Genomic DNA, 16,680 nt, shown 5'->3' on the forward strand with positions numbered 1-16,680 from the left:
ATGATTCTTCAGTCAACTGTACCCCATTACAGTAAACGAGACATATGAAGACGTGACGCAGTTGTCAACAATATACGGCTCTCCCCATCGGCCCACGCCGTATCCCAGCAACGGTTTGAGTCGAGAGGCGGCTGTTGCTGTCCCCGTTGCCAGCAGTCTCTCAAGAAACAGAGAAATGCGGCAACAGCACGGAGCAGCGGCAGCGGTCTGTGCCGAGTCACCGACCAGAGTGTGGTCGCTGCCAAAGCACGGCCACCGAAATGACTGCACCTTGCTGCGCATGCGTAACGTTAATTCTACACTCGTGCATGTTTCATAAATATGGAGATCTTAGACACAGCACTTATATTAAGAATAATATAATTTTACAAATCAGTCGAGCGGTTTATTCGTACGAATCTATCTAAGGAAGTCTCTGTAGGAGAAAGATTAATTTTATGTATCTTTTAATTACAGGAAGATCGCACGTCTGCAGATTATAAATATTCCTACAAAGCTACGATGCCAAGTGCTTTCTTCATTCGATCGTTTGGATGATGTTCGACAACGTTAGCACACCGCCATGGTTTCTTGAAACACGCGTCCACCATGGACCTATCGTAAGGCATAATTTATTTTTACAAGATTTTCCACCAGCCTAGATATGAATTTCCGGCATTAAGTACTACTTTGGTTCAATTCTAGTGTCCTATCCCACCCGTCAACTTCGACTAGCGACGTCGTGACATCAGCGGTCTACGACGCGAAAGATGAAAGTGTCCCGTCATTGAATGTTATCTGTGGTTGTCTCAGTGCCTGAAGTAAACTGTGCCGTTTATTGTAAATATGTCGCGATTTCCGAGAGTATGATTAGGCAGCACCGCAACCTAAGCGCGCAGCTTAAACTGATGCCAGTGAATCAAGCAGCAATCGTAATTTTCATACTTGGTTCTCATAAAATATTTAGCTACTTATTTCCCAATAAGATATGATTTCCGAATGTGAGGTCGGGCAGGAATCGAAAGAACAGCATAACTGGTGCGAATGGAACGGTTAGCTCGCATATTTATAATCTTGATTCCCACGAATATTTGGCTGTATTTTTCCGCAAACTGCACGATTTATGAGGGTGAGGTTAGGCAGGAGACTAAGAGGACAGGTAGGCCTATATAGGCAAATTGTAGGTCTCTATTGCACGGTTCGTTATTTTAACTGACATTTCATTATCTACTGTTATTACATTTTAGGATTTTATTTTTTTTTTGGTTCTTGTATTTGTACTTGAGTTGTCTAGATCAAGTTTAGTTATGGATTCCAGAATTTCTTACTTGTCGGAGTACTACAGAATGCGCCAGTAGCAACAGAAATACAGACACAGAACAGCACTAACCAATTGCAAAAACGCTGAAAATAATGAAACTTGGACTCGATATGTTGAACTGAAATATGTAGCTCAATTCTCGTGACCGGTTCGAACATTTGTCACTTTTTGTGAATTTTCCTTACCTCTGCAGTGTTTCTTTTTCGAATTCTGTGTTTATTTCTCCTTATTTCCTGCTTATGACCTCTTTTTATAATTGAATTTGATCAACTATAGATAGCTTAGAACCTAAGACAATGGTACGTCGTTTTTCTTCTTCCCAGAATCTCTTTATGCATTGGCTGGCGGCCTGGCTCTGTTCATTTGACGTCAGCCTCCTAGGTTGTGAGTTTTGTTGTCGGACAAGAAATTTTGCACTACTGACCTGTAGCCTGAAATTTTCCCTGTCTTGTCTGGTATCTTCTGTGACGTCTGGTTTTGTCGTATCCTTTCTTGGATGTTCCAGCCACCTCGTGATGTTTTTTAATTTGGAAATACGAGATTAAAATTTTTCTCCAATACCCTGTAGTCATTCGTACAATGACCGTAAAACTTTCATCTCCTCTTTCTTATTGTGTCTGCGACTGTTCCTATATTTCCCTATAGCTCTTAATTTCTCCTCTTCGTCAAACTATTAGTTTAGTTCTTTTGTGGCCCTGAAGTATTTCTGCATTTCCAGTTCTTCTCCTTCACCTCTTGTACTCGGTGTTAGGCATTTAGATCTGCATGGTGCATTCGGTGTAATTACTGTTGCGTGGTGTTAAATTTTTGCCTGGAATGATACTGATTTTTTATTATATCGGTTTCGGGTGAGTTTGTTTGCTAATTCAATTTCCCTCGATCTTTCTTTACTTGTGATGTTGTCTAACCATTTGATTGTATCAATTCTCCCACATAAGCTTATCAACTCTTTTGACGTTTCCATTTTGTGTTTGTATCTATTTTCCTCTATTGTGTACATGTTCAACGTATTCCGTTTTCGCTTCCGACATTTGTAATCAGGTTGTAGCTCCAATTTTCTACAGTGTTTCTATCATATTCTTTTCATCTGTTTTCTCCTTAGAAATCATAGAAACATTGTCGGGAAAAACAAGATATTTCAAGTCAGATCATGCTCTTTATTGTTCTAGATGGATTCCTTCGACGTTTTCCTCTTGTAGTTCTCTGTCCCTCCCTGTCATGTTCCTGTCTGAGGTCAAACTGAAGAGAATCGGTGAGAGCCCATCGCGCTGCCCAACCCTGTGTCAGTTGTGAAGGCTTCAAAAACTTCTCCTACGAATTCAACTTTTGAACTTGCGTCTGTAAGTGCCTGTTTGACTAATTCTCCTCTGTTAAGGACACTGTCTGACCGTTTACAGAACCGTGGGCTATTTTTTGAAATCAGTGAATGTAACGACTGTGTTGTGGTTCTATGTTGTTCTGATCCTGATGATTCTTTTCAAGTTTGAAATTTCCTCTGGGCAAAAACTATTTTTCCTCAATCCCGCTTGGTACACCCCAGTTGTGCGTTCTGATTGGTCTTCTGCCTTACCCAATAGAGGTCCTACAATTAAGTTGGATACATATGAGTGTCCGTCCTGTCTCCCTTCTTATGTGGCGGATGGATTGTGGCTTCCTTCCAGTCGTCCGGTACTCCTCCTTTCTCCCAGCAGTATTTCGTAACCTCGTAAAAGGTTTCAGCTGCCCGCTCCCTCCTAGTTTTCACATCTCAGCCAATACCCCGTCTTCTCCTGGCGCCCTGTTGTTTTTCGGCTGTCCACTGTATTGTTGAGTCTAATGCAGTTATATGGCTCTCAAGGCGGGATTTCCTTTAGAGGCTGTCTGAAAGATTGTCTTTGTGTTGGTTCCTCGCACTTTAGAAGGTTGTTGAAGCATTTTGCTAGTAATACAGGGTTGTGTTTGTTGTTGGTAGTCATTTTGCCTTTTGAATCTTTGAAGTACAACTGCTTGTACCCTGTTATTTCTCCTTTTAAAAGTTTTTAGAATTCCTTGCGTTGTTCTGTCTGAAGTCTGTATCTATCCGTTTCCCATATGTTCCTAATTATGTCATTTTGCCATTTTTGTGTTTGATTTTAAATTGTCCCTGCTCGAAACACCCACATTCCCATAATAACGAGCACCAAAACATATACTGAGATCAGTGAACACAGGATTGTCGTAGCGAAACTGAGGGTTGAAACTCCCTGACGAAAGATTCGTAACCCAAAGACTGGAAACTTGCACAGGTCACACCAAGACTTAAGAAACGCAGTAGGAGTAATCCATCAGTTTACAGGGCCATATTACCAACTTCTATTTGCAGCAGGATTTTGGAACATATATTGTGTTCGAATATTATGAATTATCTCGAAGAGAACGGTCTATTAACACACCGTCAACACAACTAGGTTTTATTCACACGAAGTATTGAGTGGTATTGACAAGGGATTTCCGATTGATTTCGTCTTTCTAGAGTTCCAGAAGACATCTGACACTGTACCTCACAAGCGGCTTGTAGTCAAATTGCGTGGTTATGGAATGTCGTCACAGGCTGGCCAGTGACTTGATTCGTGATTTCCTGTCACAGAGTTCACAATTATTCGTATTAATTGGCAATTGATCCTAAATAATGAAAAGTGTGAGGTCATCCACATGAGTGCTAAACGCAATCGGTTAGACGATAAATCAGTCAAATCTAAAGGCCGGAAATTGAACTAAATACCTAGGAATCACCGTTACGAACAACATAAATTGGAAAGAACGCATAGGAAATATTGTGGGGGAGGAGAACCAAAGACTGCGTTTTATTGGCTGAAGATGCAACAGATCTACTAGAGAGACTGCCTACACTATGGTTGTCCGTCCTCTTCTAGAATACTGCTGTGCAGTGTGGGATCATTGCCAGTTAGAATTAACGGACTTCATCGAGAATGTTCAGGGAAAAGCAGCACGTTTTGTATTGTCGAGAAATAGGGGAGGGTGTGTCACTGACATGATACAGAATTTGGGGCGGCGATATTTAAAACAAAGGCATGTTTCGTTGCGGCAGAACCTTACCACGAAATTTCGATTACTAACTTTCTCCTCCGAATGCGAAAGCATTTTTTTTCGCCATCCACAGGAAGAAACGATCATCATCATAAAATAAGGAAATCAGGTCTCGCTCGGAAAGATACATCTGTTCGTTTCTTCCGCATTCTGTTTCATACTGGAATAATAGAGGATTATTGTGAAAAATTGTTCGGTGAACACTTTGCCAAGCACGTAAGTGTGATTTGGAAACCGTCCATGTTGATGTAAATTACGAGTTTACTACGAGTGATATTGTAGTGGACTTTAAAGGACATGCATGGTGCTTTCACTTGCACGCGTGAACTGTGATAATTTGTTTCATGCATCTATGGTTTTTTATGTTGTTACTTTCTTTTTTGCTAGCTCAATTTATTTGAAATATAGCTTATAACTATGTAATTAATCGCATGAGCTGCAATCGAATTTTATTGTATGTATGTATATTATCTGTCTTTTTTGTGATACATTCTTTGGTTTAGGATTGAACCTCATTGCCTTTAGATGTCGCCTCTAAGTAGCATCTGTGAGTCAGATATGACGTCGATCAAAGCCATAGAGTAGAAAAATCTCTGGTGTGAGCATTGCGTGGTGTGCATGTTGTCAACATTAAGCTGAAACTGTCGCATGATCTCGGGATGCCGTCAAGTCTCGTCATGTGGAAACATTCCACAATGCATTTCAAATGGCGGCATTCAGACAAGTCATCAACAGACCGTCACGTCACGTCACGGCAGGTAACGGTTTCCAGGGAATGAAGTGTCGACTGTATCATCATCTGCTATCAGCGTAAGTTAACTCGTTGTATAGTAGTGGATACTGTGCTTTTGTAACTTTTTAATCTCCATTTTCTTATTGTGCTTTGATTTCGTGGCAAATTGTAAATCTTCGATGCCGACTTGGAGGTTTTTTGCAGTGGATGTTCTCACACAAGCAATGTGAGATATCTGAAAGCGAAAAATTATTTAGGTTTGGCAATAACAGAAGAGACGCCCACTCACCCATTACATAGAAATGTCGATGTTTTGAGGTGTTGCTTCACGCCTCAGCACTTCAGCAAACAAGACTGATCAAGAACACAAGTTATGAGGTATGCTTTGGCCATTAATAACCTTAGTTCCTCAGTTGAAATACTGTACTCTGACACGGACTAAGCGAATTGACGTTACATGACGTGACAGACGGTGTGGGTACACGCTGACGTGACGGTGCTGCGACGTGATGTCTGCTCATTTTGCTCATCAGAACTGTGAGATCAATTTATTGCAGGTATCAAATACAAGTTGTTATGGTGTCTACAAAACGCCTGTCCCTAATACACAGCACGTACGATTGGAATCTATCTGAACTAACGATTTGGCGACATTCAATATTTATAGGACGTTTTACGCACAAACCTATGCCACCCCAAGAATACACAACCAATGTGGCAATGTGTGTCGACAACAGAAAATAAATTCTGTGCATGTGAATCCTCTCTCTATGGTCAAAGCGGAGGATGAAATCGAGCACTAGAATATGTTCATTGTTGTTTTTTGTTTGTGTATCATTAAATGAGGCGTCCTTATCATCCTTGTGCCAATGTAATTCGCATCCGTAACACCAGTGCAGTACTCCCATGTTATCTTGGCTCCTCGTCTCCCTAGAACTAAATTAGTAGAGACTGCGCGAATTTGAGCTGCCGGTGTGTTGACTCACGTCGCTGTCAACTTTGGCATTCAGGCCATAGGCTTTACACTGTAGTGATCTGCCACATATCGGTTACAACGCAAAGTATTTTGATGGCAACTTTCGCAATTTTCTGTACCATGGTATGTATGAAACATGGACATTTTTATCGTTTAAACCAGTAAAGTTGTGGGTATTTCTTTCGGCATGATGTCATATTTTTGTGCTACAACAGGGTGTATACGTGGACAAGGAAAAAAAATTTCCCGGATTTCTCCCGGATTTCCCGGTTAAAAATACACTTTCTCCCGGGTGAAAACATGCTTATTCCCTGTTATCTGACAGTATAAATTCTCTCGGAACAGTATAACCTATCAGTCCTTTGAATGATTATGGTTTTATACATGGGCGTAGAATTTCCCGGCGCGTTAGAAAACTAAACATGAGGAAAAAACACGTTTCGGAACGATCTTTGACGTGCAGCAACAAGTATTACGAAAGTATAAATTCGAATTCCACCAAACACCGCATGTTACTTTCCGAGCATTGAAATCGAGATTTCGATGCGCTTTTGTAAGCCAGTCATAGCTCATGTCACGTGATCTCGCCAGCCGATGACAGCGGGTATTCAGAGCTTAGGACACGTGATGTTGTCAACCAATAGCAACAGCACTGTTAAGTAGCGCGAACACACAAACAGAAGAAGTTAATGGTTTAAATTAATATACATAGTGTTGCTACACGAAACAGAAAGCTTTCACATATAATACTGGTCTATAAGATTAATAAGCTGCAAGAGAAGCTAAGCTTCCACATATAATGTTGATCTTTTGGCGTGTATTAGAATTTACGATATATCACACAAATGTGCCAGTAAAACTTTTGATAACGACATAAATGTCTCATCTTCTGGGCTCGAAATTCATCTAAATGGTTCGTATTCAAAGAGTTGATCTTTAAATAAGAGTCAAACGCTCTGTGATTTAGGAAATTCATCGTACATTCTCGCACATAGTTCAACTTGCGTAAAAGGAAATGTGCTTTGATGGTAACGCTTTTCAAACCACCATTCGGAATATTTTCCCGCGACCTGTTAGAAATAGGTTCGTATCTGCAGTTGCCAGAGAGCGCCAGATGCCAGGTGTCACTGCGCTTGCGCAGCTATGGTGACGTAAGAAGCCCACATGTTCGTAAGTGTAACACATTAAAAGATCTTACATTATGTCATGTAAGAAACAAGACATCAGAGGATACTCCAAGAGCGTCGGAATTTCGTGACCCATACTAAAATGTGCACATTCGTATGTCCAGATTCCCAGTGAAGTAGGCCACGACCTGATATTAAGCTTATCAATGTGGTTTTCGGGATGTAAATTTTCTTGGAGTACCAGTACTGTGTTATCTCATGATTGGTTGTTTATTATGGCATAGCGCCATACGTGCTAGAAGTTGAAAACGCGCACTTGAAATGCAGCGAACCAGTGTGTGGAATTAAACACTTCGTTTCAAATATATTGTCTGCGTCAGCGGACACAATTAATAACAGAAAATTTCCTTAGCAAACCGACAAAAATAACTTCATTGTTGCGCAAGGCAATTACTGCTTGACTGTCAGGAAGGTGGAAATAAAATAAAATCTGCAACTAACAACACATTTTAGCCTTCCATAATTATGTGAATGTATTTTAATTCACTTGATGGCTCCCGGACACAGAAATCTGATTTGTTTTCATTTGACGTGAGACCAGTAAACGAAGAGGAACAGGAAACGGGTCACGTGGAGACTACCCACTTACCTCCTATAACTCAGACTGCTCTGCGCATCAGGCCCGGGTCTACAATATTTCCGAACCGGGGCAATACCCCGCCACTCCCCGAGCGTTTGAGACAGGACGTCAAAAATTGAAAAAAAACCGAATTTTCAAAAATATGTTCATTTTGTAGCGCTCCGCTTTCTGGAGAGTCTGAAAACATGTGTGTTCGAGGAAATGTAAAACGTTATTTGGTGTAAGTGTGCCAAAGTGCAGTGCCTCACCTCCTCATATAGAGTTCTTCTATCGCACGTCACTGTACTTCGCTCTGTGGAATTGAAACATGTATATTTTGTATTTTGTAATGGATGCCATCAAACCATATTCAGGACAATGGAAATTAAAATGATCTTTGGTGCCTCTCCTGCTTACAGTCAGCCGGTTTGAAATCCTGTCCCACTTTTTTACTAAAAAAAAAATAAAAATTCTTCATAAAATATGCACTCTTTATTCCCTATCAGCTAACAACTTGCTGCTTTGTGTGACATAAAATTAAATATAGGACACATAGACCCAGTAAAGACATGAGACAAGCAAGACAATATACAGGGTGTCCAGAAAAGGACTCCCTGATTTCAAAATTAAATATCTCGAAAACAAAGATCGATAGAGGAATGCAGTAAACGGTATGTTTATTGTGAAAGCTGTAAGAAGTTTATACAGCAGTTTGAAATAATAGTTACAAAAGCTGCTAACAGATGGCGCTGTAATCGCCATACGTAATGCCAAGTATAAATAGTGATCCAAAGCCCAGAGCGATGTTCCACTATTGAAACGTGAAAGGAGGTTAGCGTACCGAAGGAAGAGATTAAAACCATGTACTCCATTGAACAACGCGTTTTTGTGGTGCTAGAGTACCACAGGTTAGAAGAGAGTCCTACGGCAACAAGGCGAAGTTCTCAAGCACGATTTAATGTTCCAAAATGATCCGATGGGAAAACCATTCGTACGCTCTTCGCGAAATTTCGACGAACAGGCAGCGTAACTGATGATCTAGTGGGGCATGTTGGCCGCAAGCAAACCGCAGTTACGCCTGAAAATATCGCCACAGTTTCTGGAATTATTCAGCCAAATCCAATGTCATCCGTCCGTAGAATTGCATCTGAGACTGGTTTGAAGCGTTCCAGCACGCAGAAAATACTGAGAAAGAGCCTACACATGTTTCCATTCAAAATTCAAACGCACCAGGCCATACCCGTACGAGCTGTGCAACAAAGCGTTGCCTTTGCTAATCAGATGCTCACAATGATTGATAGTGAAGGATTTGATGTTGGCTGCATCTGGTTTACAGATGAAGCACACTTCCACCTGAATGGATACGTGAATAAGCAGAACTGGCGATTTTGGGATTCCGAAAAGCCAAAAGGGAAACCCCAGTATTCTCCTAAAGTTACTGTGTGGGCTGCAGTATGCAGGAGAGGCATTACTGGCCCTTTTTTCATTCGAGAAACGGTCACTGGTGCACGTTACGTTGCAATTTTGGAACAATTTGTCGCCACACAGCAAGCGTTAGAGGATCGACCAGGTACTGAATGGTTTATGCAAGATGGAGCCCGACCACATCGGGCCGAACAAGTGTTTCGCTTTCTTGAGGAATACTTCGGGAATCGAGTCATTGCTTTGGAATATCCCAAATTTACTGCTGCAGGCATGGATTGGCCTCCATATTCGCCGGATTTGACTCCCTGTGACTTTTTTTTGTGGGGCACAGTGAAAGACACGGTCTACCCGAAGCATCCCGCCACGCTGGACGAGCTCGAATCGGCGATCTCTGTGGCATGTGAATCCATTTCGGTTGAGACACTACGAAATGTGATGGCGAATTTCATTCTTTGTTTGCGCCACCTCTGTATTGCCAATGGCGAACATTTTGGAAACATTGTGATGATTGCTTGCAAAGATTGTTTTCATACGATTATTTCACTTATGTATGCTGATATGAGCTGTACAGCGTACAGCGCCATCTGTTAGCAGCTTTTGTAACTATTATTTCAAACTGCTGTATAAACTTCTTACAGCTTTCACAATAAACATACCGTTTACTGCATTCCTCTATCGATCTGTTTTCGAGATATTTAATTTTGAAATCAGGGAGTCCTTTTCTGGACACCCTGTACAATCCTTAGCCCCTAGAATTTTTTTTCTCTCTAATCTTGCTACAGCTTTATATGGCGTTCTTTCCTTTCTGCGAAAGTTCGTCAAACGTTTTGCTACATGAAAAATTGAAATGTTGCTGTCTAATACTGAAAAAGCTGTTAATACAAATAGGGCCCAAGACAGGTGTGGTTTCCCGATCTAATTACGTCTATTTTCTCACGGCAACAATTGTAACATACACTAAATAGACGAGACTGTTTTGGCACAAACGGTCTTTTTTGTAACGACAGAATATATTTCACAAAGTACCAGTATCAAATGCCTATTAGGCCTACTACAAGCAAAAAGCTTTACGTTAGGGGATAGTTTCACACTTCATTCATACGCTCCAGTTTCTCAAACATGATCGAAAAGTAGTAGTACGGAATTTTTATACAAACTTGGAATCGTCATATTGTTCCATAATTTGTGTGGTGTCCCCGTTTCTTCTCCTTCCTCGTTCTAACAAACAGGCTTCTTATCACTAATTCTGTAACTATTCCTGCCAATGTCAAAGCTTATTCACAGGTTAACTTCACTAACTCTGCTACAATCATCGGTTTAGTTATTCACGGTTATTCTCTGGTTAGGCTTTGTCACATGTTCGTACAACGCGTTTTCCGCACTTCTTCCAGAGTAGAACTTAAAGCGGCTGCTAGCTGGGCACTGTGCGACTGGCCCTTACTAGTACAGCGATCTGGCCAAACATTTTCCGTCAAAATTTCATTTTCTTGGATACACCGAGAAGGGAATATGTAATCTTTATTACCTGTTATTCGTTTATTTCCACTTCTGTAGTCTGAATCTATGGATTTCGCTAATAATTATAACAACGCTCATCATTCGCAAACCCAATCAACAAGACAATCAGACAGCGGTTGGCATTCAGCCATCCGGCTCTCCTCCGGTCAGCTGGTATAGCCGCTTTTGTCTGTAGGAAAGTTTGTTTCTACACGCGACGAGGATTCCCCTGGCAGGTACATCACGTACACTATGCACGCATTCACAAATCAACTTATGATTCATTCAGAAATCAACTTATAAAGTGTTGAAAAACCGACAGGGATGCGTTTCAAAGTCATATGAATAATCGATAGACGTAAGTGCGCTGGATGCTAGTCACTTTGTGAAACAACGTTTTTTCCCCCCCTCAAGAATATGAATTTGCCCACACCCCTCCCCTTCCTAGATCTGGACCTGCTGCGCATGCATGAATCTGGCAACTTGGGCGCTCCAGTAAAATTTTTCCCGGTAGCATCTATCTGCTTGCTGCGACTGCTTACACAGCCAACACCCACATTTCAGTAGCCAGCAGCGGGACAAGGTACTACTCAACTGCGCATGCGCTTGATCCCGCTCGTAACTGCTAAAACGAATCTAATGTAAACAGTTGTGACGTCACGCTCATCGGAGGCAATTTGTTGTTACAAAGCATCGCATCGTCTTCCTAAAGCCTTTGACTCATTTTGCTGTTGGTAGACGCTTGTATGAGCACTGTTTTGTTGCTGTATATGGCGCGTTTCCTTTGCAATTTATGTTTTATTTTCGTTTTTTCTCTCGTTCATGTCTTATTGCTGCAGTATTATATGTAGTAGCGGGATACAGTAATATCCTTTGTTAGAGTATCAGTTCTTACCAGTCAAAATTACAAAAATTTAACTGAAAACAAAAACAATGAAAAATTCCCGGAATTCTAAAAAATTCCCGGGTTTTTTCCGGTTTTCTCCCGGATGAAAAAATTCCCGGATCTCCCGGTTCGTATACACCCTGTACAAACATACTTTTTACACCTTGTGCTCACAGATAACACTGCCCTTCCACAGATGTATTTATAAATGTATCCACAGATAACATAGTTCTTCCAAAGATGTTTGATTTTGTGTACCTATGATCTTCCTGTGGACTTGGATTGTCCAACATAGACATGTTATTCATCTTTGGCCATGTCAACCAGTTTCTTCCATAGTATATTTTCAGATCAGATTCATTACACATGTAACTACTGTACTATTGTTCATTCTGTGGCTCGATTGTTTAATGACTGGAAACCATATTTGCTACCTGTCTGTCGTTGACTTAGACCATTAAGCACTTTCTTGATGCTGGAACATCTATTTTAGATCTTGATGATGCCTTCACATACACTGTGTGGTCAAAAGTATCGGGACACCTGGCTGAAAATGACTTACAAGTTCGTGGCGCCCCCCATCAGCAATGCTGGAATGCAATGTTGTGTTCGATTTGTTATCATCCAGAACTCCAAATGGATTACACGCTCTGTGTTTAAAGTACTTTAATCACCACATGGGTTCGCAGTAACTTTGAAAATTAAATTTCAAATGGTCTTCGGAAATCGTAAATTAAAAAACAGGAGAAAAGTTGTGCATAATTCGGGCTAAGCTTGGCAGCACTTACTCAGTCGTATTCCACGCTAAACTCCAACCTGACAGAGATCTCGTTCAGACGCCGACTTCAGCTCTCCAGGCTGGAGTGAGAGCGGCACTGTTGCAGGGACGTCGCTGATGAGGAAAACTTAAGAGGAAAAGGGGTTGATTTCGGAATCCCAAAGTGGAAGGAGTGAAGATTAAAGAGAAAGGAAACAGGAATAAACACGGAAACACTATCTAATAGAACGTTTCTGGCGAGTGGCAACCCAGTGTTGGACCCTGTTAATCGAAAAGGACCGAAATAACTCTTGGCCCCACCCGATTCTGCCGAAAGCCCGCAGAAATTGACAGGTATATTTTATTTACGTCGTAGAAAAACAGTACATTGCCTCCTGTGGGGGTAAACGTTCGTCACAAGTAGTGCTGCTGTGTTTGGGATACACTTGTACATTTCTATTTGCAGCATCAGAGTGAATAATGTAACAGTTTCTGAAACAACCTGCTGGACACCCAGTGCTTACCGCCGACCAGAGCGAAAACTTTCTGAGCCGAATTACCTCTCTAAGTGTGCGTCATCATGGTTTGGTGCAACTTACAGAAAGGCGACCTTCGATCGTATGAATAAAGCGGAGAATGTACTTTATACTCGAAATTGTGGAGAACATTCTCAGGTTCGCACGAATAAAGCGAGACGGAAATTTCTGAGCTTGAGTAAATGAGTCGGGGGAGTCGGTAAAAGCAAACAACATCCTCCGATTTCGTATGAATAAAAGTAGAGGACCGAATCAGAACCGAGAACATTCACCGTTTTTTGAAGTGTGCTCTGTAGCGTAACATCGAGCTGAGTAAGTTCTGTTGACGTTAAGGAGCTTCCGTCTGTAACGCCGCTACATGAGGGCCACAGAAGCTCTTGTTCAGAATGCAGTCTGCCACTTTGGTCACACATGCACGCACGGGTATGCCAAGTCTAATTGTATCACAGCAGACAGGGGAATGAATGTTCCAAATGTGGTCTTGCTTCGAAAGCGTCTACAGAGACGCAAAAGTGTACTTTTTGAAAGTGATGTATATTTCCACTACTGGATGCATGTCTCACGCGATTGAGTATAATTCCCTGAGAGATGGTAGTTTGTTCTGTAAGAGCAGCAAGTGAGGTGTGTGGGAGAGAAATGACTTTAGGTGGACCTTCAATTGTCTTTATTTGAAGGTGAGCTGGCAAGACGGCTGCAGATGGTGTGAGCATGATGTGGTGTGAGTACTGCTACCAGTGTGACATTACAGTTAAACACGAAAAGTACTTGTGCAGTGCACGCAAAGAACTGAATTCAGTGTGAAGAGGGAAGTGAAGATACATTCTAAGTGAACAGCTTATATGGCAGTAATTTGAGTATGGCGCAGTTCGCAGTGATGTAATGTAGCAACATAGACACTGCTAGCAAATAGCTTGCAGTAATTAGGTAATGTAGCGGACTGGTGGGAAGAAGTCACGTTATTGCGGCTGGGCGACGTGTTACACAACAACCGCTATTCTCTGATTTGTTTCTCGGAAGAGATTGGGTGTTTACGTTTCGAAATACAGGCGGTTGTGAGAGACGTCGGCTGTATGCTTGTAAGCTGTTTGAATATTGTATGTGGGACGAGAAACGCAAGACAGAGAGGGAGAGAGAAGTGAAGTTTATGAATGATGGAGTATTTGTTACTGAGATTTTGCAGAAATTGCTTGTGAAATGTTTTACAGAGTGAATTCTCAAAAGGAAGGTTTGTCACGTTTGTTTACAGATATCTCCTGTTGTTGCAGTAGTTGTGGTGTTACTGGTGAAATTGTGTGGACTGCAAAAGGTACAAATGAATAGAGAAAGCGATCTTTTTTCAATTTTTTATTTTAATATCATGTACAATGAAGTACATGATGACATTTCCTCTAGTGGTACGTATTAACGCTGTGTTAGCATCTCTACGAGATGGTGTTGGTTTTGCTGCCTGGCGTAGTCCAGGGGGGTGTCCGCATCTTCATCCGTCTTCCCCCTGTCGGCTCCGGCCTGCAGCAACGCAGCCGCCGCTTCTGCGTGGCCATTCCGTGCCGCCCAGTGCAGCGGCGTCCGCCACCACTGATCCCTGGCGTTTGGGTCGGACGCCGCAGAGAGCAGCAGCCGCACCACAGCCGCGTGGCCTCTCAGTGCAGCCCAGTGCAGGGCGGTCTCTCCGTCCACGTCCCTTGCCCCCACGTCCGCCCCAGCCGCCAGCAATAGCCGCACCTCCTCCACCGCCCCTTTCTTAGCCGCCTCTCTCAGTTTCCTGCTTCGCTCTGCCCCAGAAAGGCTCCTGCACAAAACATCGACACACTTACTCTCTACTATCGAGACACACACACCAAATGAAAGAAACTGTAACAGCCACAAAACTGTCGAAACAATTCGGAATACACTTCTTCCGAGCGACAAGTCACAAATCTAGAAATCTCGCTTCTGCGATACGGGTTAACCAGCGTATTACAGACAGATCCACAGCACTAGCCCATAATCAAAAACTTCAGCCATCTCCCATTAAAAATAGGTGCACTCCATCTCCTAACAAATTCATTTGGTTTTCCTCATAATTCACTCCACAGATCCGCCTCCTTTCACCTCGGCATGCAGTTGCTACCCAATCCTTCATCTACATTCAAACACACCCCTAAAACTACCTTCTCTGCGTACCAATTCCTTCTTTCACTTACGAAGAAAACACTAGAAACTGAACGCATCTATCTGTAAGTACTGAAATACAATTTCCTCATCAGACAGCCAAGTCATTCAGACCAGTAACACGGAAATTTTCTGAAATACCGACAAAAAATATAAAAGTCGCTGCTTCGTACACAATAAGTTGGTCGACATCTTTAAAATACAACAAGGGCACCAGGTCGACTCTCCCTGACACGCACGCACGCACGCACACACACACACACACACACACAGTCCTCCTTAGGCATTTTCCACTTCTTGTCAATAATTTGTTAAACATTCATATTTCCTTTTGCCTGCTTTATTTGCTGAATTTTTATAGTTTCCTCTTTTAACAGTTGAACTCAGTATCTCCTGCATTAACCAAGGATTTCTATTTGGCCCTGTTTTTACCTATTTGATCTTTTCCTACTTTCTCTGAAAGCTACCGATTCGTCCCCCAAAACTTTATTCTTTGTTTGTCATTGTCCTAGTTTGTTATTGTGTGTGCTGTAAGTCCATTGCTTCCTTTCTCACTTTTTTCGTTGTAACATAACCTGTTGTGTTTGCATCATAAACATTTCCCCACTTCTTACCTTTCCAAGTCTTGCATCTCATCCTGGCGTTCTATTGTTTTCTCCTTTGTTTCACGTTCTCTATGGAGCATACTGCTTTTGATATCAGCATGTGCTGCATAATTAATACTATTATCCTGGATACCAAGTATACAATTCGACACTATCGATGTTTTCAGTGTGCATGTACCACATGTAGGTGTGTGTCATCTTATATTGAGCGTTCTTAAAATTTTCTTTACTTGTAAGTATGTACTTCCTGCGCCAAATTACGCGTTATTAGCCGCATGACTTGTACGCACGAAAATTGAAAAATTTCTGTTTGTTGCCTGGTCCTGATATAATTTCAACACTAAATCTCTGTGTCTTCCATGACTGCCAGTCGAAATGGGTGTACTTCTGTTGCCTGCCTGAGGTGCAGGAGGGTTTTAAATGTTCAATGGATTCCAAAGTCGATATCTGCAGCTGATTATCTTGGTCAATCAAAGCAGGAAGTACTTTAATCTCTATAAAGGAGGGAATCAACATCTACATGGTTACTCTGCAATCCACACTGAAGTTCCTGGCAGAGGGTTCAATGAACCATTTTCATACTACTGCTCAACCATTCCACTGTCATATGCCGCGTGGGAAAAAGAACACCTCAATCTTTCCATTGGAGCTCTGATTTCTCTTATTTTATTATGTTGATTATTTCGCCCTACATAGGTGGATGTCAACAAAATCTTTTCCATCGGAAGAGAAAACTGGCAATTTAAATTTCGTAAACAGATCTCGCCGCAAAGAAAACCGCCTTTGTTTTAGTGACTGCCACACCAACTCGCGTATCACATCAGTGACACACTCACCCATATTGCGCGATAACACTAAACGAACTGCCCTTCTTTGCACTTTTTAGCTGTCCTCCGCCAATCGTACCTGGTAAGGATCCCACACCGCGCAGCAATATTCCACCAGAGGACATACAAGTGTAATGTAGGCTCTCTTTGGTAGGTTTGTCGCATCTTCTAAGTT

The 16,680-nt window shown here is 41.9% G+C and overlaps 1 protein-coding gene across 1 annotated transcript in view; it reads right to left on the reverse strand.

Annotated features, from left to right (window-relative positions):
• Positions 1-14,304: 14,304 nt before the first annotated feature.
• LOC124553998 (TD and POZ domain-containing protein 1-like) overlaps positions 14,305-16,680 on the reverse strand; it is a 39,055-nt gene continuing 36,679 nt past the window's right edge. Inside the window, exon 4 of the mRNA XM_047128018.1 lies at positions 14,305-14,711. Within this exon, the coding sequence (XP_046983974.1) occupies positions 14,324-14,711 (388 nt within the window). The 3' untranslated portion in view covers positions 14,305-14,323. The remainder of the gene's footprint in view (positions 14,712-16,680) is intronic.

This window comes from Schistocerca americana, chromosome 11 (genome assembly GCF_021461395.2).
Source record: "Schistocerca americana isolate TAMUIC-IGC-003095 chromosome 11, iqSchAmer2.1, whole genome shotgun sequence".
NCBI lineage: Eukaryota > Metazoa > Arthropoda > Insecta > Orthoptera > Acrididae > Schistocerca > Schistocerca americana.